Raw genomic sequence first — 27,814 nt, forward strand, 5'->3', positions numbered from 1 at the left:
CATGGGTGTGGTCTTCTGTGGGCTGTTTTTCCTGTGCAGCCTCTCTTGTGGGTGGCACAGGAAATATTGTCCATGGACCCCAGATGAAAATATCAAAGCCAGCTGGGATCTGAAGTATGAGGTGGTATGGGTAAGAGTGGAAACCTCATTTGTATATTTTGTTGTGAAGGCGCTGTCGAAAGTGAGGTCCCTCTGGGACGTCATTTCACCAAAATGCCAGGGGTAGTGGAAGTGACATCACACGACCCTTGACCTCTGATGACATCATAGAAAGTGATGTCATTTGACCCCACCCCGAAGTCACATCATGGGAAGTGATGAAACACGACCTTTCACCCCTTGACAAAGAGGAAGTGGCATCACATAGAATTGTTTCTAAGTAGGAAAACTATGGTTAGGATATCACTGTAAAGTGAAATACATTTCATACAAGAATGGATCACCATATGTATTGTTAATATCAGCACGTATAGGACCATTTACTAAATTACGGTGAATGCAAGCAAACGTCCAAGGCCAAACGATAGTTATGTTATTATATACCACTTAAGTGTAAGCGCTTCATATAGAACAAATATACATACAATGTGTTGTTGGTACTCATTCATCAACCTCAGCAGGAAGAAAAGCTGAGTTGACCTTGGTGAGAGCCGAACCTGCAACCTGCAGAGCACACACACGTTGCAGCAGTGAGCGCTCAACCCACTGAGCTACCTTACATGCTATAGCCATCAGAAAGTGAGCGACTCAAGAAACACAGAACCACATGTTGCTGGCCACAGCCCAGGAGCCTCAATTAAAAAAAAACATTTGTTTTACTTTTCTTTTTTTAGGGTTAGCAAGGAAGACCACAGGGGTAGCAAGGGAGACCTCAGTGGGTTGCAGGTGCGACCCATGGCGATCCCTAAATGACGTCCCTCTTCATGGGTGAGGAAGCCAGGCAGAAAGGATTTTAAATTGCATTTTATAATCACCATTGAGGAAGGTGGGTCTATAAGATGTAACATACCTTTTGTTTTTGGGAATATACAATAATGCCATGACAGCAAGGTTTGAGCTCGATCCCCTTAGGCCTATTCCTATCAAATATTTCCTTAATATCATAACCTCCTCAATATGACCATGAAATTGTAACACCCTCCACTCAGTCGTATTCCTCTTTCGAATCCCTTGTCGGCAGCTTGCATTCTCCCCTTGCCTCTCTCTGACTATGGCCACCATCTACAGACCCCCTGGCCAGGTCTCCCACTTCATCTCCGAATGGGCTGACCTCACCTCTGCTCTTGTGTCCTCCTCCTCCAAACGTCTCTTCCTTGGAGATTCGAACATTCACCTTGATTCTCATGATGCAGCCTCTGGGGCTTTCCGCAACCTCTGCGATTCTCGTTCACTCTCAATTCTTCCCTCTGGTCCTAATCTGCCAGACACACTTTGGATGCTCTCATCCCCTCAGACCTCCCCATCTCCAACCCTCTCTTTACTCCCCTCTCCTGGTCTGATCATGCCCTCCTTTACTCTCACCTTGACCTAACTGGTCCCTGGCAAAGCCTTCCCCTGCACTGCCAGTCTCTTCTTTCATTCGACCGATGAAGTGAGTGTCAGCTGCTGTTTTTGCTGCCACCTTTACTCTCCCCCTACTCCTTACACTGACTCTCATCCTGACTCAACACTTTCTATTCTTCAACTATCTCAAACACTCGGGATATCCTTGCCCCTGCCATGAGGATCTGCTTGAAGCCTGCGTCCAAATGCAACTCATGTTATGATTCCAATCTGGCCGCTCTGAAACGCAAGTGCAGAGCTGCTGAGCGGAAGTGGCAGGTTTCAAGCTCATGCTCTAACAAAATGGCCTCCCGCCTGCTTCAAAGGCAACCCAGACTTGCCATCTGCTCTAAGAAGAGGGCCTATATCTAAGCCCGAATCTCCATGGCCACAAACAACATGGCTGAACTTTTCATAATCTGCAAGGAACTCACCAACACTACTGCAGTCTCCACTTCTCCTCTGCCCTCCCAGGCACTCTGCACTTCTATGGCCTCTCACTTAATTGCCAAAACTCAGGACATCCTCTCCTCACTCACCTCTACTCCACATCCTTCTCCCTCCCCTTCTTCCATGCCTCCCTTGGTCCTCCTATGCCCTCCCCTTCTATTCCCCTCTTTTTCTCCCATAACTCCTGATGAGGTTTCTAGACAAGTCTGCTCTATGAAGGTCTCCTCCAAACAGGTGTTCCCCTTCTCCTCCAGAACTTTCAAGGACAACATTCTCTCCCTTGCTCCAGCTCTGTGACACCCTTGGCTCTGGACTGGTTGACCTCTTTTCTCTCTGACCGACCCTCCCAGGTTCAATTTGTTCCTTTCCTCTCCATCATCTCACTCTCCACCTCTGGTGTCCCTCAGGGCTCTATCCTTTTGTCCTGGCTCTTTAATATCTACCTGGCCCCCCTAGCCCATCAGTAAGACCTAAATCCGTCTTATTGGGACCCCTGATTCCCCCTTCCTTCCCACACTCTGGCCACCCTCCTTGGGCCACCTCACTCTCATGTGAAGCAAGAAACCTTGGTGCCATCTTCGAGTCCTCCATCTCCTTCTCCCCTCACATCATGGGTGTGGCCAAGAAGGCCCACTTTTAGCTGCACCTTCTCAAAGGCATTCTCCCTTTCCTCACTGTCCCCCAGAAACTCAATGTCTCCAGAGCTCTGGAACTTTCGAGCTGGACTATTGCAACAGCCTTTCCCTCAATCTACTTAACTCTTCCCTTTGCCCCCCTTCAAGTAATTCAGAATAGGAATGCAAGATTTATTCTTGGCCTCCAGCCCAGGGGCTGCATCTCTCCAGCCCTTAAATCTATCCACTGGCTCCTGGTTGCTGCAAGGATCAAATTCATGACCCTGTACATCATCCACAAAGCCTTCTGGGGTCTGGAGCCACTCTATATCCAACTCTCTCTCCCTAAATACCTACCCACTAGATCCCTTCGCTCATCTACCTCTAACTGTCTGCAAATCAGATGTTTTTCAAAGCAGAGAGTGGGGGGTAGATCTCTCTCTTCCGCAGGTGCCTCCCTCTGGAATGGCTTCCCTGCCCCTCTCAGACTTGAGCCGGATCTCCTTAAGATCCAGATGTTCCTCAAGGCCTTTATTTTCTCCTCTTCTTTCCCCCTACCCCTCCCCTGCTAATGTCCCCTCTGCCTGAGACTGGTGGCCTGGTTCCTTCAGAGTTTCCCAGGGTGCCAGGCCCTCCCCTACCCAGTCTACCCCTGCACTTACTCCCCCGTCCCTGCTCCCCCAACCCTCATCCTGCATTTGCCCTTGCAGGCCCTCCACCTACATTTTGCTGGTTGGCTTGCACCCTTGAAGCCTTCCAGCCCCTTAATTGCACTTACTTGTGGATCCCATTTTCTCTCTTCTCCCCCCTGGCCTAGTCCACCTGGCCACCCTGGCACTTTCCTTCTCATGGGCCCTGCCACCCAATTCCTGCACTCTCCCACCTCCCTTCCCCCATGCACTTCTCGCTACTGCACTTGCACGACCTGGATGTCGCAAGGCGTATTAGGATTGCCGCTTCCTCCTTCCTACCCCACCCCAGTCCTGCCTTGCTGGGCCTTGAAACACTTGTGTATAGGCGCATTACAAATGAGCAATGAAATTAAACAAAAATCATAATAGAACCAGACTCTGTGAGAAGCAACATCAAGTGCAGGGAAGGCATTGGAGGTTTTGTCAACATTAGCACAAGCTGTTAGTGGGAATGACCCCCCAGCACGGAGAAAGTAAGAAGTGAGCAATGACCCAGGAGTGTGGACCCTAGCACTCAGACAAAGTGGATTTGGGTTTCATGACAAAGCTCCATAGTGTGGATGTGACCCAGACTAAAGGGATCGGGATGACAAACGTGTAGGTGATGTGGAAGGGTTACAAAGTGGGGGACGCCACTAGACACTTACAGCGAATAAGGCAGGGAAGTATATGAACAGTTGAGGCTCGATAATTAAGAGCAAGGGTCTGCAACAACACCCTGCAGGAAATGGAAATGTGGGGATAGACCCTTTCACTCAAAAAGACAACTGCAATGGCCAGGGGTCACCTAAAAGCATCCACTTGCCAACTGTGACACTTGATACACTAAGGTTGCTTAGAAATACAGACCAAGTACACCGAGTCAATGTGGAAGAGCATACAGTAATGAGAGGCAACATTCACCCAGGAATTGTTCGGGTGTGTAAGAATTGAGGAACATCATTTCTCTGCAGTTCATCAAGCAATATTTGGCAGTGGAAGGTGAAATATTTCTTGTCAAACTTAATAGCCGGCTTTTTGGAGGCTATTTACATTCAAAATTGAACAACACAAGGTAAGCACTAGAGTCTCTTGGTCATGTGTTTCCCCTATTTTCCCTCTGCATATTCCCAAAACTCACTGTCATAGATTTTGTTTTCTGGTGTTGTTTGAGATTTCTGAGTTATTTTTAGTCTCCATGATTTTTGGGAAAGTAAAGGTTTAGGGGCATTAACAAAAAGAAGATGTCTGCTATACATCAGAGTGACAGCTAACCTTTATAGTATTGTATCTTGTATTAGCCAATAGTTCTGCCTGTTTGGACTACAGTAATTCTATTTATCTGTACAGCCTTGTATAGCATATTAGATGGCTCAAAATTTCGTAAAGAGCTCAGCACAGATTTGATCTTGAGACAGTAGAATGCATCTTACATTTCCCGTCCTATGCCAACATTTCCACGTAGGTCCACATCAAGGGTCTCAGTATAATTCACAAGTCCTTCTCTGCTCTTGGTCCCCTGTTCCAAAATAGGAAATTATTCCACTATGTTCCTACTCATCTTATACATTCTGTATCCGCTCTACTCCTAAGTACCTTGGAAAATGTTAGGTGTTGGGACCCTAGTTATTGATGCTGACACTCTCATCATGTGGTCCAAAGCCAACCACTTGCTCCTTAGCAAACCTTTAAGAATGTGGCTATTCCCCTAGCTCTGCCCTCTGTGGTGTAACATTCTCATGTAGCTCTGATAGATCTCCGGTTGTTTGAGTGCTCTAACAATGTCTCTGTTTAAAATAGCTATACTACAGCCTATAAGTAGGCACACTGGATCAAAAATAAATAATTTTATCCACTTTAACCAGATACCAATAATTTACATGTTAAGGAAGAACTCAAGAAAACGCTGAAATAGGGTTATTGAGGAGGCCGGTGATAACCCTGGCCAAATGGCACCCACAATATGAACTAGAAAGGACAGATACTAACAGGACTTGAGAAAGAAAAGTAAGGACAGCATTCACATACCTTTTACATAAGGAGTAACCTGCAAGCTACTCCTCTTGATCGGGTGATCTTTCAACCTGACATCAGTGACATCGGGAGCAATCCCTTGGGCTTTTGAACTAGTTGTGGGTTTGCTTCCTGGAATGGAGAGAATGTATAAACAAATCACTAAAAAACAAAACTACCCAAGAAGCGTTTATCTATTCTGGAATCGATAAAGAAAGGGCTCTGCATCAGGATAAAGCCAGAGAGGTGAAGTGGTGAAGCCTTGATCCTTACGCAAACATTACATATCTGAGCTGTTAAGTTTCCTGATCACATAACGTGCAATTGGTCCATCAGAGTAAAACACTGTGGGATGGATTTCCATCTGCTAAGTGAACCCTTATGTGATTTTTCAAATTTCAGGAACTCTGGTTGAATGGAGGACTACACATTACATTTAAGTCTGTTCTCATGAAACACCCTGTGTGCGCCCCAGTGGTGCGTCAAAGTCAATTTCAGGGCCCTCAGGGTGACTGCATGGCGGCATTCTGCCAAGCAATATGCCACTGTGCAGTTAATGTTTGGTACCCAGCATTTGTAAGTGGATTCCCTCTAATAGGAAGGATTGTTTAAGCCAGTTTATCAAATTAACTTTGACTTTAGGGAAGGTCCCTGGGCTTGCAACGGAGCAGCAGCCATCTTGGCTCTACAGTCAGACATGTGCTAGGGCATTTATGATTTGCTGTACATAAAAGGAATCTCAAGTACAGTTCCGGAGGGCTAAAGACACCTTCCTCATGGAGCTATCGAGGGAAAACCTAGATAATGAACACATATCAATAGCGTTATTTGCGATTGCCTTCATAAAGTTATTTTAGCGCAATGTATGGAACATTACAGGTCACAACAAGACCAACTGAAGCCCACCTTTGCCTGGGTGATAGTTGAAGCTTATGTATGACATTTACCAATGGGAAATACGTATCTTCTGTGTGCCTGAGATCCATTTTGGAGGAACAAAGAACACAGTCTCTTTAGGAGATCCCACCTGAAAACCAGGTGTTGAACGTTGATATTATGCAAAGGGCAGGAGCAAACAAACTGAGCTTTCAATGTGAAGAAGGATTTTTTTTTGCGAGAAAGATGGTGAGAGTACTACAGGGGAGGTTTTTAGGTTGTATACGAATTGACCGTTTCACAACTGACCTTTTCACAATTGACTGAATTAACAGTTGACAGAATTTAAAAGGTCAATTAGGACATATATGTGGGGGGAAACCCCCCGGAACTCCCACCCAATCCAAACCCCCCGCAACCTCCCACCCAATCCCCTTAAATTATTATAAACCAAAATCAACCCACTATATATATATATATATATATATATATATATATATATATATATATATATATATAATAATTAAAAGATCAATTGTACAGAAGGTCAATTAGGACCACTGTAATTCGGTCAATTGGGTCAAAAGGTCCAATTTTGATTAGGTAAAAAGATAAATTGTGTTCAGTCAATTCGGGTAATACCGGTTTCTTGCATAATGCGTTTTTCCCAGAAGCTGTTAACAGGAAAATCAATCATGTAACTATGGAAGTACAATGATTTGCATTTGTGCGGCTCTAAACTACAGCCATGGCTGTATGGCACAACCTTTCTGGGACAAATGGGGAGAATTTGGTCTTGCATAGATAAAGAAAAGTGACAAAGTCCTGATGAAGACTTGACCTAACCTCCTGCCTCTCACTTTAAGCATACGTGACCCCAGCAAGGTCATACGACCCAAACAGAGTGTCTTACCACCACAGAATCACCAAGGAGTAGGGGATCATGTGAACCCTTAAGAGTACAGTCTACCAGCCTAGGCAATCATGAACCACCCCTGAAGGCCATCATAGCACAATGGCCCATAACTTAGGGCAATTGGGACAAGAGCAGATAGAGTAAAAGGGGGCCAGAGACAAGTCTGCTTCCTAGTGCCTGCAAAGCCTACGAGCATCAAGGGCTAAAAACCATGCCCAAGCACTCCCAGCTAAACCCACTCAATGTGCATCCCCCCTCCCCCACACACACACAGTCACACACAGCACTTCTCATCCAAGCATTCAGCTATTCATTACAAAATATTCCCACAACTCACACAACCTCATTGGCAATCCACTGGTCACCACTAACCCCACCTTACACAACCAATGCTCATAAAAGTGCCCTCTGCAATCTCACCTATCACATACATTGCAGATCTATCTTCATCACATGTTTCCCCAAGACCTCTATACATGTCCTCAACATACTTGTACTTACAGTGTTTTGCAAGGCTTAATTTAGTATTTTTCCCTCCACAGCCCTGCTAAGTTTTATTATCCAATCAAAACCCCCTCGCATCTGGGTGTGACTAAATCTCATTCAAGGTCTTGTGTATCACTATTTTTTCACTCCATCTGTCCCCACTGTCTAATGTGACCCCATTTTCATTATTTTATGAGCCCATTCCTCACATTCCTGGATTTGTTGGGACCTAATGTGTTGGCCTGTGTTAACCCCTAGGTGTTAACCCCACTACTGGTCTGGCTGTAACCTCTGCTGATGTCTTATGTGCATTCATGTTGGCCTGTTCTTTCTGATATTGATGGCTGCCATTATTTACCCTCCCTAAAGGAGCAAAGATCCCACACACACATTTAGACTAGGCCAACCTGGACACCAACGGCTTTGACTATCTCAATGTGAAGGTTATGGTGACCATTTTGTAAATAGGAACAAGAGCACAATTTCACGTTGGCAAAGAGGAGTGCAAAAACATTAACAAGGCTGTTTATTTGCTGGACATTCGTGTTTCTTTCTGGACAAAGCACACTATATCAGGGTGTTTACAGTGTAAACAGTATTTCGGAGCACTTGTAGTTTGTGGTATTGTTTTTAGTTCTGTCATAATACAAACATTTATATTGATAATAAATCAACACAGAGTGCTAAGGATTTCAATAAATTTGGCACGCTTGCCTAGAGATGCATTTGGCCAGACCCAGCCATTCTCCCAAACAGCTCAAGTGGCGGTTTAGGTCCTACGCCCTCGAGGATACTGTCTTCCATGACGAGATTCGACAAGATATCTCTACCTTCTTCCGAATAAATGTGGGTTCAGTCCCCGATCCTAGGGCAGTGTGGATGCTGCATGTCCAAAGAAAGGGGGGTGTTGAAAAGTATCTGCAGGTCCATCTCCATTACGGAACGTGATATTAAACAAATGGAGACCCAACAGGGCCTCCAAGACTCACGGGATATACAGGCACAGCTGCGGGAAAAACGTGTGGAGATGGCTAAACTGATGGAAAGGGAGGAACGCTTCCTGGGAGATCAAATAGCGAGGGGCGCGAATGGCGAGGGTGACCACCCGAGGAAGACGCTGGCCTGGGCAATAAAACAGGAACGACAACGAGATACTATAGTAGAAATCAACGGCAGTGACGGGGTGCTCACCAGAGAGAGCGTAAAAATCAACGAGGCATTCTGTGAATTCTATGACCTGCTATATACCACCCAATCCGCTGCAGGCCATTATTCTACTACACAATACTTGGACAGAATCGCACTGGGGTAAATAGACCCAGCACTGGGTGCACAGTTGAACGACCCTCCATCCGATGAGTTCCTTAAAGTGATTTGTTTGCTCCCTAATGGTAAATCCTCCCAGACCAGGCCAGTTTCATTCCAGTACGCTCCACTTTAAATAACTTTCACAGACTGTTTATGCTAATGCATATTGTGAACCCAGAGATCCCAATAGCAGTTGCCACGCTGGATGCCAAAAAGGCGTTTGACTCATTGGAGTGGCCGTTCTTCTTTGAGGTCCTCCAACGTACAGGCCTGTGCAACTCCTTCATACAGTGGACACGTCTCCTTTACACTGCCCCCAAGGCTTTGGTGTACATCAATCGCATGCAATCAGAGGCGATCTACCCCTCATGCAGCACCCGGCAGGGTTGCCCCCTTCTCCCCCATACTGTTCGCCCTGGCAATTGAAACCCTGGCTTGCACGCTAAGGGAGTACAACACACACAGGTGGGTGAGAATCCACTCGTACAACTCTGTTGTCTCTCTCTACGTGGATGATTTGTTGTCTCGGGAGGATAGCTCAGGGGTTACATGCTCCACTTGGAGGCAAGACGACACAGAGCAACACAGGTCTGATCCCCAGGTCTGTTCTTAGAAACCTATGGGTATTAAGCGTGTTATAAATAACCTATCCTATCATAGCATATAATTGTACACCAAACACCCCATAAAGGTGTATCTGCCTGGATCCGCCTGTCTATCCCTCTGGCCGCCAGGATCTCGCTGGCTAAGATGTTGGTTGTACCGAAATGTGTGTATATAATACCGTCCTGATTTGGCCCCCTAAGGCGTTCTGCGTACGACTTAAGGGTCTGATGAATAGGCTTATCTGGGCTGGCAGCCGGGTCCATATATCACTGGACACAATGTGTCATCCTTATTCACAGGGGTGGTTTCAACTTCTCTGACATATTTTGTATTTCCTGGTAGCTCAACTTCGATACTCGGTCTGGTGGTGGTCCCCTGCGACTGATCTACTGCATATCTTTATTGAGAAAGAAACGCTGCACCCCAATGTTGTCAGGGGGCTGCTGTGGAGGACCCTGGAGGGATTGCAAAGATCCGAGGTACAACCTCTGGCAGTAACACTGAAAGCATGGGATCACCTAGCCCGCCTTGTGGAGCTGAACCAATGGTACTCCCCCTAAAGGGCCATATGCTGTATCAGAGGTATCCCACTCACCCACGAGAAGATTTTTCAACAACTTTTTGTTAAACTAAATGTTCACCTCTTGGGGGACGTGGCAACTGACTGCAATTTTGTCTCATTGTCGGAGTTGAAGGTTCGGGGCGAGTGGACTCCCATCACTGTGCTCTTATACTACCCGCTCCACCAGGAGATCAGATCCAAGTGACCGGATTTTCCAAGCGCCCCTCCAGTCTCTCCCATAATGCAGTACATCACCTCTACCCCTACCATGGGCAAGCTGGTCTCCTCCCTAAACAAAATTTTGTGAGTAAATAGGTCCGCCCCTACAGGCTCCTATAGGGACAAGTGGGAAGACGCTCTGGGGAAGGCACTAACAATGGAACAGTGGGTCATAGTGTGCTCACAAACCAGAACTATATCAATCAATAATCAGTTCCGCCTGATACACTTTAAATATCTACATCAGATGTATTACTCACCGTCCCGCAAGAATAGATATTACCCTGATAGGTCACCAAATTGTTAGCACCCTTGTTACTGTTGTAGTGTTGTTTGTATTCATTTAAAAAAAACTAAAAACTAAAGACATCATAAGGATAAATGCCTTTTTTTTGTCATCATTCCTTCTGCGGAGCCTGGTAAATACTGAAGAATTTCAATGGCCGGTTAATCAAATGTGCCGGGGTCTCTAGGCACAGGGCAAATATCAGGAATAACAATAGGCACACCTGTCACGTGTCCAACTAGTGGGCAATTCCTCAGATCTGGATTCATTGTGATTGGTGTTTTTATTAATTGAGAGGCACTTAAATTAGTCATATTCTGCCTTAAAGTGCATTGTACACATTGCTCCCTAAAGGAAGTCTGACCTGACCCGGTGAAATGCTTTTCCAACATCAGAAAATGTTGGTTCTATGTCTGTTAGTCGCGTGCCAGATTTCACTCCAAAATAATTCTGCCCTTTTCATGCCACTCCTTATTTCAGAGCGGCCTCCCCTGGGGGACAGAAAAACTGTCATCCTGTCTCTCGCATCAAGGGGTTCTCCTACAAACTCCACATTTCAAATAATGCCTCGACCTGTACCGACCCAACCACCACCACTGGAATCCCAGTGCCTTTCCCTTTCATTTTTCACTAACCACCCAGTAGCCTGCCCATAGCGTTCCTTCTTTACCCACTGCTCGCCTTCCGGGTCCACCACCCATTGCCAGCTGCTTACCTGTGAACGCTACTACATCCATTGGTCTAAGTGGGTGGGAGCGGTGATGCTCTACTTTTTTTAAAATGAAGTTTTACTGTTCCTATACTTCTATTTTTAAAAGAAACCGTTTCGGAATGGTTTTGTTTTACAATAAAAGTGTAGGAAGCAGTTGAAACTTGCACTTCAGTGCAGTGCACTGAATGTTCCCTTTAAACAGCAGGCGCATTCATTTGTAGGTTTGTATTGTGCGTGGGAGGGGGCGTAGTGATGGGGTTTGTGGGGGGTGGGGCACGACAGCAGAGAATATAGTTCCACTACGTATTTTCATACACTTCGGCCACTGGTTTCTTCCTATTTGCATGGGTGTGGTCTTCTGTGGGCTGTTTTTCCTGTGCAGCCTCTTCTGTGTGTGGCACAGGAAATATTGTCCACGGATCCCAGATGAAAATATCAAGTCCAGCTAGGATCTGAAGTATGAGGTGTTATAGGTAAGAGTGGAAACCTCATTTGTATGTTTTGTTGTGAAGGCGCTGTCGAAAGTGAGGTCCCTCTGGGACGTCATTTCACCAAAATGCCAGGGGTAGTGGAAGTGACATCACACGACCCTTGACCTCTGATGACATCATAGAAAGGGATGTCATTTGACCCCACCCTGAAGTCACATCATGGGAAGGGATGAAACACGACCTTTCACCCCTTGACAAAGAGGAAGTGGGCTCACATAGCATTGTTTCTAAGTACACTACGAAAAATATGGTTACGATATCACTGTAAAGTGATATACATTTCATACAAGAATGGATCACAATATGTATCGTTAATATCAGCACGTATAGGCCCATTTACCAAATTACGGTGAATGCAAGCAAACGTCCAAGGCCAAACGATAATGATGTTAATATATAGCACTCACGTGTAAGCGCTTCATATAGAACAAATATACATACAATATCAACCAACCTGTGTTGGTACTCATATATAAACCTCAGCAGGATGAAAGGCTGAGTTGACCTTGATGAGAGCCGAACCTGCAGAGCACACGTACATTGAAGCAGTGAGCGCTCAACCCACTGAGCTATCTTACAAGCAATAGCCATCAGAAAGTGAGGGAATCAAGAAACACAGAACCACATGTTGCTGGCCACAGCCCAGGAGCCTCAATTTAAAAAAAAAAAAACATTTGTTTTACTTTTCTTTTTTTAGGGTTAGCAAGGAAGACCACAGGGGTAGCAAGGGAGACCTCAGTAGGTTGCATGTGCGACCCCTGGCGATCCATAAATGACGTCCCTGTTCATGGTTGAGGAAGACAGGCAGAAAGGATTTTAAATTACATTTTATAATCACCATTAAGGAATGTGGGTCTATAAGATGTAACATAAGATGTAATGTACATTTTGTTTTGGGGAATATACAATAGTGCCATAACAGCAAGGTTTGAGCGCGATCCCCTTAGCCCTATTCTTATCAAATATTTCCCTAATATTGTAACCTCCTCAATGTGTCCATGAAATCGTAACACCCTCCTACCCACTCAGTCTTATTCCTCTTTCGAATCACTTGTCGGCAGCTTGCATTCTCCCCTTGCCTCTCTCTGACTATGGCCACCATCTACAGAGCCCCTGGCCAGGTCTCCCACTTAATCTCCGAATGGGCTGACCTCCCCTCTGCTCTTTGTCCTCCTCCTCCAAACGTCTCTTCCTTGGAGATTCCAACATTCACCTTGATTCCCATGATACAGACTCTGGGGCTTTCTGCAACCTCTGTGATTCTCGTTCACTCTCCATTCTTCCCTCTGGTCCGACACACTCTGCCAGACACACTTTGGATGCTCTCATCTCCTCAGACCTCTCCATCTCCAATTCTCTTGTTACTCCCCTCTCCTGGTCTGATCATGCCCTCCTTTACTCTCACCTTGACTTAAATGGTCCCTGGCAAAGCTTCCCCTGCACTGCCAGCCTCTTCTTTCATTCGACAGATGAAGTGAGTGTTAGCTGCTGCTTTTGCTGCCACCTTTACTCTACCCCTACTCCTTACACTGACTCTCATCCTGACTCAACTCTTTCTATCCTTCAACTATGTAACACTCGGGATATCCTTGCCCCTGCCATGAGGATCTGCTTGAAGCTTGCGTCCAAGTGCAACTCCTGTTATGATTCCAATCTGCCCACTCTGAAACGCAAGTGCAGAGCTGCTGAGGGGAAGTGGCAGGTTTCGAGCTCATGCTCTGACAAACTGGCCTCCCACCTGCTCCAAAGGAAACACAGACTTGCCATCTGCTCTAAGAAGAGGGCCTATATCCATGCAAGGATCTCCACAGCCACAAACAAACATGGCTGAACTTTTCATAATCTCCAAGGAACTCACCAGCACTACTGCAGTCTCCACTTCCCTGCCCTCCCAGGCACTCTGCACTTCTATGGACTCTCACTTAATTGCCAAAACTCAGGAAATCCTCTCCTCACTCACCTCTACTCCACATCATTCTCCCTCCCCTTCTTCCAGGCCTCCATTGGTCCTCCTATGCCCTCCCTTTCTATTCCCCTCTTTTTCTCCCATAACTCCTGATGAGGTTTCTAGATAAGTCTGCTCTATGAAGGTCACCTCCAAACAGGTGTTCCCCTGCTCCTCCAGAACTTTCAAGGACAAAATTGTCTCCCTTGCTCCAGCCTTGGCCAAAATCTGCAATCACTCCTTTGCCCCTTAATCTTTCCCCTCACTCCTCAAGCACTCCCTTGTGCGCCCTCTCCTCAAAAAACCATCCGCTTAACATTCCTGTCTGGCTAACTACCGCCCTATTTCCACTACCCCATTCTTGAGCAAACTCTTGGGGAAGTTGGCCATCTCCTGGCTTGCCCACCAAACTGAATCTATTGGTTGCGTCCACAACCACCAGTCTGGCATTAGAGCTGCCAGAGGCACGGAAACTGCTCTCCTGTACACCCGTAAAGACTTGATCACTAATCTCGATTCCAGCTCTCCTTCTGTTCTCATTCTTCTTGACCTCTCCTCTGCATTTGATACGGTCAATCATGCCACCCTTATAAAGCAGCTCTGTGACAACCTTGGGGTCACAAACCTGGCTCTGGACTGGTTGACCTATTTTCTCTCGGATCAACCCTCCCAGGTTCAATTGGGCCCTTTTCTCTCCATCATCTCACTCTCCACCTCTGGTGTCCCTCAGGGCTCTACCCTCTCGTCCTGGCTCTTCAATACCCTCCAGGCCCCCCTAGCCCATCAGTAAGACCTAAATCTGTTTTATTGGGACCCCTGATTCCCCCTTCCCTCCCGCACTCTGGACACCCTCCGTGGGCCTCCTCATCCTCATGTGAAGCAAAAAACCTTGGTGCCATCTTTGAGTCCTCCCTCTCCTTCTCCCCTCACATCATGGGCATGGCCAAGGAGGCCCACTTTCAGCTGAACCTCCTCAGAGGCATTCTCCCTTTCCTCACTGTCCCCCAGAAACTCAATGTCTACAGAGCTCTGGAACTTTCAAGGCTGGACTATTGCAACAGCCTTCTCCTCAATCAGCTTAAGTGTTCCCTTTGCCCCCCTTCAAGTAATTCAGAATAGGAATGCAAGACTTATCCTTGGCCTCCAGCACAGGGGCCACATCTCTCCAGCCCTTAAATCTATCCACTGGCTCCTGGTTGCTGCAAGGATCAAATTCATGACCCTCTGCATCATCCACAAAGCCTTCTGGGTCTGGAGCCACTCTATATCCAACTCTCTCTCCCTAAATACCTCCCCACTAGAACCCTTCGCTCATCTAGCTCTAACTCTCTGCAAATCAGATGTTTTTCCAAGCAGAGAGTGGGGGGTAGATCTCTCCCTTCTGCAGGTGCCTCCCTCTGGAATGGCCTCCCTGCCCTCTCAGACTTGAGCCGGATCCAGAGGTTCCTCAAGACCTTCATGTTCTCCTTTTCCTTCCCCTTACCCCTCCCCTGCTAATTTCCCCTCTGCCTGAGACTGCTGGCCTGGTTCCTTCAGAGTTTTCCAGGGTGCCATGCCCTCCCCAACCCAGTATACCATTGCAATTACTCCCCGTCCCTGCACCCCCAACCCTCATACTGCGTTTGCACTTGCGGGCCCTCCACCTACATTTAGCTGGTTGGCTTGCACCCTTGAAACCTTCCAGCCCCTTAATTGTGCTTACTTGTGGACCCCCTTCTCTCTCTTCTCCCCCCTGCGCCCCCCGGCCCAGTCCACCTGGCCACTCTGGCACTTTCCTTCTCATGGGCCCTGCCACCGAATTCCTGCACTCTCCCACCTTCCTTCCCCCATGCACTTCTCGCTACTGCACTTGCACGACCTGGATGTCGCAAAGCCTATTAGGATTGCAACTTCCTCCTTCGTACCCCACCCCAGTCCTGCCTTGCTGGGCCTTGAAACATTTGTGTGTAGACGCATTACAAATGAGCAATGAAACAAAAAAAAAATCATCATAGAACCAGACTCTGTGAAAAGCAACACCAGGTGCAGGGAAGGCATTGGAGGTTTTGTCAACATTAGCACAAGCTGTTAGTGGGAATGACCCCCCAGCAAGGAGAAAGTAAGAAGTGAGTAATGACCCAGGGCTGCTGGACCCTAGCACTCAGACAAAGTGGATTTGGGTTTCATAACAAAGCTCCATAGTGTGGATGTGACCCAGACTGAAGGGATCGGAATGATAAACGTGTAGGTAATGTGAAAGGGTTACAAAGTGGGGGACGCCACTAGACACTTACAGCGAATAAGGCAGGGAAGTATATGAACAGTTGAGGCTTGATAATTAAGAGCAAGGGTCTGCAACAACACCCTGCAGGAAATGTAAATGTGGGGATAAACCCTTTCACTCAAAAAGACAACTGCAATGGCCAGGGGTCACCTAAAAGCATCCACTTGCCAACTGTGACACTTGATACACTAAGGTTGCTTAGAAATACAGACCAAGTACACCTAGTGAATGTGGAAGAGCATACAGTAATGAGAGGGAACATTCACCCAGGAATTGTTCGGGTGTGTAAGAATTGGGGAACATAATTTCTCTCCATTTCATCAAGCAATATTTGGCAGTGGAAGGTGAAATATTTCTTGTCAAACTTAATAGCCGGCTTTTTGGAGCCTATTTACATTCAAAATTGAACAACACAAGGTAAGCACTAGAGTCTCTTGGTCATGTGTTTCCTCTATTTTCCCTCCGCATATTCCCAAAACTCACTGTCATAGATTTTGTTTTCTGGTGTTGTTTGAAATTTCTGAGTTATTTTTAGTCTCCAAGATTTTTGGGAAAGTAACGGTTTAGGGCATTAACAAAAAGAAGATGTCTGCTATACGCAGGAGTGACAGCTAACCTGTACATTATTGTATCTTGTATTAGCCAATAGTTCTGCCTGTTTGGACTACAATAATTCTATTTATCTGTACAGCCTTGTATAGCGTATTAGATGGCTCAAAATTTCGCAAAGAGCTCAGCACAGATTTAATCTTGAGACAGAAGAATGCATCTTACATTTCCCGTCCTATGCCAACATTTCCACGTCTGCAGTAGGTCCACATCAAGGGTTTCAGTATAATTCACAAGTACTTCTCTGCTCTTGGTCCCCTTTTCCGAATTAGGAAATTATTCCACTATGTTCCTACACATATTATACATTCTGCATCCGCTCTACTCCTAAATACCTTGGAAAATGTTAGGTGTTGGGAAGCTAGTTATTGAGGCTGACACTCTCATTATGTGGTCCAGAGCCAACCACTTGCTCCTTAGCAAACCTTTAAGAATGTGGCTATTCCCCTAGCTCTGCCCTCTGTGGCTTAACATTCTCATGTAGCTCTGATAGATCTCCGGTTGTTTGAGGGCACTAACAATGTCTCAGTATAAAATAGCTATACTACAGCCTATAATTAGGCACACTGGATCAAAAATACATAATTTTATCCACTTTAACCAGATACCAATTAATTACATGTTAAGGAAGAACTCAAGAAAAAGGTGAAATAGGGTTATTGAGGAGGCCGGTGATAAGCCTGGCCAAATGGCACCCACAGTATGAAAGGAAAGATACTAACAGGACTTGAGAAAGTAAAGTAGGAACAGCATTAACATACCTTTCAGATAAAGAGGAGGAACCTGCAAGCTATTCCTCCTGATCGGGTCATCTTTCAACGTGACATCAGGAGCAATCCCTTGGGCTTTTGAACTAGTTGTGGATTTACTTCCTAGAATGCAGAGAATGTATAAACAAATCACTAAAAAATAGAAATACCCAAGAAGCCTTTATTTATTCTGGAATCGATAAAGAAAGTGCTCTGCATCAGGATAAAGCCAGAGAGGTGAAGTGGTGAAGCCTTGATCCTTACGCAAACATTATGTATCTGAGCTGTTAGGTTTCCTGGTCACATAACGTGCAATTGGTCCTTCAGAGTAAAACACGGCGGGATGGATTTCCATCTGCTAAGTGAACCCTCAGGTGATTTTTCATATTTCAGGAGCTCTGGTTGAACGGACAACACGTGGCATTTAAGTATGCTCGCATGAAACACCCTGTGTGTGCCCCAGTGGTGTGTGAAAGTAAATATCAGTGCCCTCAGGGAGACTGCATGGTGGCAGTTTGCCAAGTAATATGCCACAGTGCAGTTAATGTATAGTACCCAGCATTTGTAAGCGGATTCCCTCTAATAGAAAGGATTGTTTAAGCCAGTTTATCAAATTAACTTTGACTTTAGGGAAGGTCCCTGGGCTTGGAAGGGAGTAGCAGCCATCTTGGCTCTACAGTCAGACATGTGCTAGGGCATTTATGATTTGCTGTACATAAAAGGAATCTCAAGTAGAGTTCTGGAGGGCTAAGACACCTTCTACACAGAGCTATCGAGGCAATATCTGATAATGAACACATATCAATAGCGTTATTTGCGATGGCCTGCATGAAGTTATTTTAGCGCGATGTATGGAACATTACAGGTCACAACACAACAAGACCAACTGAAGGCCACCTTTGCCTGGGTGATAGTTGAAGCTTATGTATGACATTTATCAATGGGAAATATGTATCTTCTGTGTGCCTGAGATCCATTTTGGAGGAACAAAGAACACAGTCTATGCAGGAGATCCCACCTGAAAACCAGCTGTTGAACATTGTTATTATGCAAAGGGCAGGAGCAAACAAACTGAGCTATTAATGTGAAGAAGGATTTTTCTTTGCGAGAGAGATGGTGAGAGTACTACAGAGGAGGTTTCGTGCATAATGCATCTTTCCCCAGAAGCTGTTAACAGGGAAATGAATCATGCAACTATGGAAGTACAATGATTTGCATTTGTGTGGCTCTTAAAAAAACTACAGCCATGGCTTTATGGCACAACCTTTCTGGGACAAATGGGGAGAATTTGGTCTTGCATAGATAAAGAAAAGTGACAAAGTCCTGATGAAATCTTGACTTAACCTCCTGCCTCTCACTTTAAGCATACGTGACCCTAGCAAGGTCATACGACCCAAACAGAGTGTCTTACCACCACAGAATCACCAATGAGTAGGGGATCATGTGAACCCTTGAGAGTACAGTCTACCGGCCTAGGCAATCATGAACCACCCCTGAAGGCCATCATAGCACAATGGCCCATAGCTCAGGGCAATTGGGGACAAGAGCAGTAAAAGAGGGGCAGAGACAAGTCTGCTTCCTAGTGCCTGCAAAGCCTATGAGCATCAAGAGCTAAAAGGCATGCCCAAGCAGTCCCAGCTAAACCCACCCAATGTGCATCCCCACACACACACACACACACACAGTCACACACAGCACTTCTCATCCAAGCATTCAGCTATTCACCAGAAAATATTCCCACAACCCACACAACCTCATCGGCAATCCACTGGTCACCACTCACACCACCTCACACAACCAATGCTCATAAAAGTACACTCTGCAATCTCACCTATCACATATATTGCAGATCTATCTTCATCACATGTTTCCCCAAGACCTCTATATATATGTTCTCAACGTACTTGTACTGACAGTGTCTTGCAAGGCTTAATTTTGTATTTTTCCCTCCACAGACCTGCTCAGCTTTATTATCCAATCCCAAACCCCCTCCCACCTGGTTCTGACTAAATCTATTTCAAGGTCTTGTGTATCACAATGTTTTCACTCCAACTGTCCCCACTGTCTAATGTGACCACATTTACATTATTTTATGAGCCCATTCTTCACATTCCTGGATCCGTTGGTACCTAATATGTTGGCCTTTGTTAACCCCTAGGTGTTTACCCCACTACTGGTATGGCTGTAACCTCTGCTGTGGTCCTGTGGGCATTCATGTTGGGCCTACTCTTCCTGATATTGATGGCTGCCATTTTTCACCCTCCCTAAAGGAGTGAAGATCCAAAGCACACATTTATACTAGACCAACCTGGACACCAATGGCTTTGACTATCTCAATGTGGAGGTTTTGTAAATAGGAACAAGAGCACAATTTCACGTTGGCAAAGAGGAGTGCAAAAACATTAACAAGGCTGTTTATTTGCTGGACATTCGTGTTTCTTTCTGGACAAAGCAAACTATATCAGTGTGTTTACAGTGTAAACAGTATTTCGGAGCACTTGTAGCTTGTGGGATTGTTTGTAGTTCTGTTATAATACAACTAATTATACTGATAATAAATCATCATAGGGGGCCAGGTATTTCAATTAATATGTCCCGCTTGTCTAGAGATGCAGCACGCTCTTCAAGCAGACAATTGCTTTGCTACAATAGTTTCTAATGGACTGAAAATAGGGAAACGTCGATTGAGAATATTTCACCGATCACTTTGATATCCAATGTTCTATTGATACACTGTAAGATACAACACACTAGAACAGTATTGAGCCCTAGGGTGGGTCGACAGCCCTTTAATAGAAACAAACTGCAACACATTAAGCACAAATTACTAATAAGACTCCTGCTGCACTTACCCCTCAAGACAATACAGGGTGTACCAGTAATTCTGCAGTGTCTGGTATCTGAGATTCTCACAGTTGAGCTTGTGGTGGCCGAAAGTGGTCTTGCAGTGGTGGGCTCAGAATCTGAGAGACAAGTAAAGAAGATTTTATTACTGTGAAAAGGACTTATAAGAAAAGGAACATACGCTACCAGTGTAGAGAATGCGAGCAAGGCTTGTCTAAGTGCATGAGACTAGAAGAAGCCCTAGGGCACTGGCTCCCGGAAACGCTGACAATCACCTGGCCCAGTTGAGCTTTCAGAGACAGCATTGCCGCGGCACTGCACATTTAATACTTTGTCAAGCTCAAAATTGAGAGTAGCAGAGGCTCAGAGAATAGCACAAAGTCTGAGCAGGTTGTAGACCTTCAGGTCATTGGCCTCGCTTTTACTCTTTCTTTATCCCCTCGGCCTTGTGAATGTTGAAAATTGCATGCAGGGGACCCATCAGCATATAGGTGCTAATGTTGCTAGTCCTGTGAATGCAACTAGCATTTTTTTAAATGAGACCTCATGTGTCCTATGAACTCCAAGAATGGGCATTTATTCCACCTTGCGACCACCAGTAACCCTTTGGTAATTCCAGGGAACTAAGTTGTCATAACTGTCATTGATTTTGGTGGTAATTTCAAAGATTAACTGCTGAATTTCCATCAAACTCGTAATAATCTGTCATGTTTTTTAAAGTTCTAGGGGGGTGAGGGGTGTAGGGTGCCAAGGCAGAGGACAACAAATGTCATTATGTTACATGTTGGGTTTCTTGAAGAGCAAAACTTACACCAAAAAAATGCAACTTGGTACTAAATAAGCCCCCAGCAGATACACCTACCAAATGCTTACCAGGAACAGATGTGTTTCTAGCAAACGACGAAACTGAAGATGATCCTCCGTGGCCCTAAGCATATGAGGGAACTGGTTGCACAAAGCAGCTGCAGCAACTGAAAACGCATGGCTGCCCGGCTGAGAGCGATGAAAATTTGGGACCTGCAAACGGAACTCGTCAAAGAGTTCGAGAAGGAAGGTAGGGGCGAAATTCAGACTGAAGAAACTCAGTCCATGTGCCATAGAAAGCACGATGAACCATACATAAGGCTTTCACCTGAATCCGTCTCTGCACCAGAAGTCAGTGCAGCTGGCGCCGGATAGTGGACACATGAACTCGATAGGGCGACTGTGTGGCAACTCTAGCTGCCAGATTTTGAAGCACCTGCAAGCACTGAATTTGATATGCGGGCTGAGCTAAACAGAGGGGGATGCAATAATCTATGGTTCCAAAGACCAATGAAGCAACCACCAGTGCTCGCAAAGACTCCAGTGACTACAGGACAACCTTCCGAAGAACTCTCAATTTAAAATGGCCAGTTGACAGGCAGTGTTAATTTAAGGCTCTACTGATAATGAAGCTGAAATCCTAACGCCAAGGTCCAAGTGACGGGGGCCAAAAAGAAGGTGTCCACCGATGGTGGGCCAATAACCAGCACCTCAGTCTTATCACCACTAAGCTTCAGCCAGTGGTTACTCATTCAACAATCAACAGATTCCAAACACAGCCTAAGCCGGGAAGCAGTATATGTAAGGATATTTGGCGTGTTACGGTACACAGTACAGCAATACTGCACAAGTAGCACAAAATTTTTGCAGCACCACCACCACAAGGGTGCGGTGCATTGCTCTATGGGTTAGCAGATTAACAAGGAAAGACAGGCTATTCAGTCAAAAACGATTTTAACATATAAGATGCAAAGCTATTTTTACAGTTAAAAGCACACGTGTTCATTTAAAAATGCACACTATTTTTCACCTGAAATGCCTATATTGCTAGAGACACATTTGAAAATTAACAGCTAACCTATTAACCATTAACCTGACTAATAAAACCTTATTTTAATATAACCCACTAATAAAATGTGTTCTCTACTGCAGAATTAGGCATACTCTGAAAACCATTTAAATGAGTGTGCAGATTTTTTTTTCTTCTCTTCTCTGCCTGATTATCCGTGTTGTTGTGCACAGTAACTGCAGGAAGGAGGAAGTCAGATTTGCAACAATTGCAAATGTATAAGCGAAGCTATTGTTGAAGAGTAGGAGGATGAGAGATGATGAATTTCATTGGGACACGTCATAAAGAGGGCTGAGAGGAAAGTTTTAGTGGGCAGTAGCAGGGAAAAAGACAGGCAGACATCTTTCTGCACTACTGGGGAGAAGACCTGGCTGTGGGGTCCTGACTGAATGCAGATTCCTGTGTCCTGCTGCAGTCGACATTGGGGGAGAGCTGAAAGAAAAACCTGTCCACTGGCTGAGGCAGTCCTATCTGAAAAAGCTGAGAATTCCAGGCAATGACCCCGGCTTGAGAAGGCAAGCGTTCCTTTTTGCTGGAGTTAATCCAAGAGAGCCACATTCACAAAGAGAACAACTGAAGAACACTCAGATAAGGTAATTACCTAAGCGTGGGAGCCGGGTGTGTGCACGGAAATATGCAGTCAGTGTAGAAAAATGAAAGTCCCGTGCGTGTCTTAATCAAGTGCTAATGTTGCAATTTAAGTTCTGTTCTCCGCCACGCTCTTTGCAGTGTGACATAGAAAATGCTTTTACTGTACCATTTTATTTATTTCTGTAAAGAATGAGATCATGTCTAAGTGCAACTTTTATAATACAGAAAATATTTGAAAACAGACGGGTGGTTTATTTTCTATTTACCATTACAATGCCAATGATGTGGGGAGATTTTTAAACAGTGCAATGGTCATTTTAAGACAGATGTGTGTATGTCAGAATCAGTATGAATAATTGTGAGTGACTGTAGTATAACTTGTTGGAGGTACATGAGCCAACAGGAAGAGAGACTCTCTGAACATAGCTCCCTACCGTATATAAGGTAGTGGAAATTACCACAAGACTACCACATATAGTTCTCTGTCGTAAATAAGTCAGTGAGTTTGCCCATGGTGGCGCACCAACACTATCACTGGAAAATGTGGTATCTCTAGAATGCAGGTCTGAGGTCCCTCTAGTGATCACACGAAAAATCTAAGCGAAGATAAGGGATTCTGGACATTGGGGCCACAAATAAAACAAGGGAATTATGCTCACCAAAATACCACCAACCACGTATACCAAATAAGCAGGTCTGGGTGCTGAAATAATGCATGTCCATTGTATTATTGTTGCACATGGCCAAATCTGAATACAAAGAGTGATTATTGCTAAGTTATTTTTCGGCGGTAATAAAATACCGTCAGGCCCCAAATCTCCACAAAATACCCTACATATTTATGGTGCGTTGCAGGCCGGGAAAGTGATCACAGAATACCTACTGGGCGTGGCAAGCGTGTCTCACACTGCCATTTGCACATTAAAGGGAACCCATTTTATAATAGCAGTGTGCCACTAAAAACGAATTTCAGAATGTCACAAAGGGAAACCACAATCTCAGATCTAGTGCAATATTTAGAGGCAAAGTTATTTGCACATGGGAATTGGTCTTCGAACAGTACCTTAGAATGGAGTAACCGCATTCAGGGTGAGGTGCAGAAAGAAAAACTAGACAATATTTTTGCAGAAGGCAGCATAATTCAGGTCTGCCTTACAAGATTATTGAATGCAGCCGATAAAAGTGCAGAGAAAGACTGTTTAATACGGCTATGCGGCAAAATATGGTTTATTTTAAACAAGTCACTGCGAATGCAAGAGAATGATACCCAGCTAATTAACAGGTTAAAGACTGAATTAGATGGGGCAAGTAAAAATCAGGAAATGTTGAGAGCAGAATTGGATGTATGCCAAAAAGACATGCAATTAAAATGCAGAGACTTTGATACTCAGTTATCCAAAAGCAAGAAACAATTTGAAGATAGTGAGCAAGAATTGACACACTTAAAAGCCTTAGTGGATCACATTAGGCAGGATAAAGATGAGATTGTTTCAGAAATGCAGATTTTACAAAAAGAACATTGCGAAAAAGAAGGTGATCTCCAGGGTGTAGAACAAGAAATGATTAAAATGATTCAAGAAAGAGACAAAAGAAATAAAGAGTTCAATGAATGCCAAATGCAAATGTGTGACATGCAGGAGGCGATTAATAAAATGAGCGATGAAAATAATTATTTACAGAATGAAGCAACCAGACTCCTTAAAAAGTGTAAGGACTTAGAACAGCAAATGTGCATTCCCAGGTCCCAGGAGAGGCGGCAGGGTACCACATTCAATGGAGTGGAGGTGAATTCTAGCTCTGCTCAAAGAGCTAGTGCCCCAGTGACAGGGCCGGTGACTGAACTTGGTTGCAGCGCCCTTGGGGGATTTGATACTCCCATTGGGGGCAGTCACCAATCTCATACACCTGAAAACAGGATTGACTCACAAAATAGTGCAATTCCATGCATTGCAACAAGTAGCCCCATAAAAATAATGAAATCCATTAAAGCCCTGATCAAACCATTTAAAAAGGGAGGTGAATGCTGCATTGAGGATCACTTAGAAGCCGTGCATGACATTTTTAAAGCACTCCAGATACCTAAGGAACAGTACAGACAATATTTTCATTTAACTTTAGATGCCCCGACGGCCAGCATCATAAGGGGATTAAATGAACAGCAGAATATGACATGGCTGGAGTTTGAAAAAGAAATTAGGCGTCATTTTTCTCCTTTTCAGTCATTGCAGGAGGCAAAGAAAGTCGCGTACACTATTACTGCTGGACCTAATACATCACCTCGCCAATTTTTACAAGACTTAAAAAGAGCATTCTCTCGCTTTGATGTATCTTTTGACTCAAATTCCAATGAGTTTAAAACCGCATACTTCTATGGGCTACAGAAAGACATCATATCCCAATTGGTCCGTGAATTTGACCGTGACAAGTCCCTTGAATGGATTGTACATCAAAGCACCAAGCTATATGAGGTACTCTATTGTCAGGGTAGAGAAAGTGATAAAATGAAAGATACTAGGCCTAAATCTAAAGAACCCTCAGCCACAGTAATGGAAATCAGGTCAGCCAAAATGTCCCTTGAGTCTGCTCAAAGCCAAGGTAAAAATAATGTGACACCTGAACAAAGGGGTAATCAACAAAGATCGCCATTTCCTGTACCAATGTTCCAATCACATGATCCTAGTAATAGAGAGAGCTACATCAGCCCTAGATATTTAGGAGATAGACCCCGGGTAAGATACCGGTCTGATATGGCAGGTATGAACAATAACCAGAGACAAAATCAAGATCAAAGAAATGATGGTCCCTACCAGTCATTGGGGACACAGAGCAGATTTGATCCCAGCACCATGATATATGGTAATCAGGATAGGCCCCGATATGTGGATCGATTTACTGATAATGGAAATCAATATAGGGGCCAGTACCCACAATCTGAGAGACAGGACATGAGGCAAAACGTGAACTACGGTCCACGCCAGTACAATGATTCCCCACCAGGGGACTATAATCAAAGGATGGGTGCAACCCGCTCCCCTCCACAAATGAATCAAGAGTTCAGAAACCATCCCAACCGGTATCAATCACCTGAGAGGTATCAGAATAGATCCAATCAGGGGGAAAACAACCAATATCGACCTAGGCCACAGAAAGAGGATCCTAGAGAGGTGGAAAGGTTCCAATGCCTTGAGGCCCAAGTGAAAATGTTAGCTGAGCAAATAGGAAAGCTCTATACAGCGCAAAAACAACCTTCCAAAGAGGGGGCTGATGGCCATAGCAATGACCGGGGGGCTTCCGAAAAGTGACTAAGTACTCATGATAACTGCAATGCCAAAATGACAGATTGCTCTGATATAACTTTGCATAACGACTCTGAGATGACTAATGGATTAAAAATGAAAGTACCAGTAAATGAAATTGTGATGGAAAGTGTAAATGCTTCTAAAAAAGAGGTACGGTTTAACTTAGAGCTAAATAAAACAGTAAAGATTTGCACAAATGAAAAAGAAACATTAGGAATTCCAAAAGAACAAAGGGACAGATTTAAGAAAAATGACTCATGCATGGGGAATACCAGTGAACAGGGAGTAAGTGGGGATGCCATAGCTCCTTCCCTGGGCAAGCAAAACAATGACCAAACACAGACAGAAAAAGGAAATACTCACAAGGAGGGTACAAGTCAATCACCTGAAAAATTCTTTGAGCCACATATTTTTGAAGAGGCTGAAAGGGCTGGTATTACACTAAATGATCACAAATGCACAGAATTAAAAAATGACAAATTGCTGAATGATGTTGTTACACATGTTCAGTTGGAAGGTTGTAATGTGGTCTCTGATGTTACCCAGATGGATGGGCGAACGGTGGCCACACTCCAAAAAACCTCTGAACATGGAGAAATGAATAAAATACCTCGCACAGAAATGGGTAAAAAGGAGGGAAAAATGTCTTTTCATTTACCAATGTGCTTAGCCAAAAGTGAAAAAGACCTGAGAAAGGTGAGCCCTGAAATCAGTAAGAATTCACATTTCTTATGTGTATTAGAGGAAGTTGAGGACAGATATTATGCACCCATCACTGTAGAAGAAAAATGCCACACCTTTGCTATGATTGACACTGGCGCACAGGCCACAATTATGTCCAAGGAGCTGGTAAAGAGTATCAATGAAGGGAGGCCTCCACAGAGTCAGATCACAGTGAAGGCAAATCAAGGCCCAGTGCATAACTTTAATGGGGAGGAGGTGCCCATCATAGGTGTAACTGAGGTTGACATAAAAATAGGAAAGCACAGAATGAAACAAGAGGTATTGATCACATCTATTTGTGAAATTCCATTTCTGATGGGGACAGATTGCCTGAAAAGATTGTCTCCTCTCATAGATGGGGTGAATGGAGTGCTGTGGTCCTTAACCAAAAAACCATTGAGGCCTAAGAAACTAAAATCACAAAACAGCAATATAAAAGAATGTCACACCGTTGCCAAAACAAATGATGCTGTGGAGGTATATCTCCAGAATAGCTGCATACCTAGTGTCACTGTTATATTAATGTGTCAAGACAAAGATCAGAGCGACAATGAAAAACTACCTGTACAAATATACTTGGACCCAAGGAAAGATTGGCAGACTGCTATAGATGAGCACACATTACGTTTTTACTTAAAAGAGAATACATGCAAACAGAATATTGTTCCTAAAACAGATTCAGAAAAACACATTACCACTCTGGCAGAGATACACATGGAAGATGAGCAACCATGGGTTCACGTTGGTATAAATGATTATCTTAAAACAATAAAAGCCACTTTAGCGCTTGAACATGAAAGGAGTTTCATTAATGAGAAATTGTTGCAAAAAATTATGGAGAGGGAAGAAATCCCGAAATTTAGGATTAAAAACCAATATGTTTCTGGGTTGGACAGTCCAAACTTTGAAAACCGAATTACAGGCAGATGCATGCTTAAAATTAGCATTGGGCAGAAAACAATTTACCATAATGTATGGATAGTGAGTGGAGCACAAAATGAATTTTACATGGGCAATGACATCATGCACAGAATGTGTATGGTGTTAGATTTCCTTAATCAAAAAATATGGTCACGCCTAGGTGGGCCGGCGCCTGAATTTGAAGACAAAAGAAGGGCTTATCATTGTGCACAACTAGTTCCTTATGCAGTCGAATTACAGATGAG

At 44.5% G+C, this 27,814-nt stretch overlaps 1 protein-coding gene across 1 annotated transcript in view; it reads right to left on the bottom strand.

Moving 5' to 3' along the window:
- LOC138489651 (maestro heat-like repeat-containing protein family member 1) overlaps nt 1-27,814 on the bottom strand; it is a 176,363-nt gene that overhangs the window by 101,911 nt on the left and 46,638 nt on the right. Inside the window, exons 4-6 of the mRNA XM_069617324.1 lie at nt 20,171-20,281; nt 17,331-17,441; nt 5,306-5,422 (exon numbers count right to left, since the gene is read on the bottom strand). Of these exons, the coding sequence (XP_069473425.1) occupies nt 5,306-5,422; nt 17,331-17,441; nt 20,171-20,281 (339 nt within the window). The remainder of the gene's footprint in view (nt 1-5,305; nt 5,423-17,330; nt 17,442-20,170; nt 20,282-27,814) is intronic.

The sequence above is a fragment of the Ambystoma mexicanum genome, chromosome 9 (assembly GCF_040938575.1).
Source record: "Ambystoma mexicanum isolate Mex_15411 chromosome 9, UKY_AmexF1_1, whole genome shotgun sequence".
In the NCBI taxonomy this organism is placed as follows: domain Eukaryota; kingdom Metazoa; phylum Chordata; class Amphibia; order Caudata; family Ambystomatidae; genus Ambystoma; species Ambystoma mexicanum.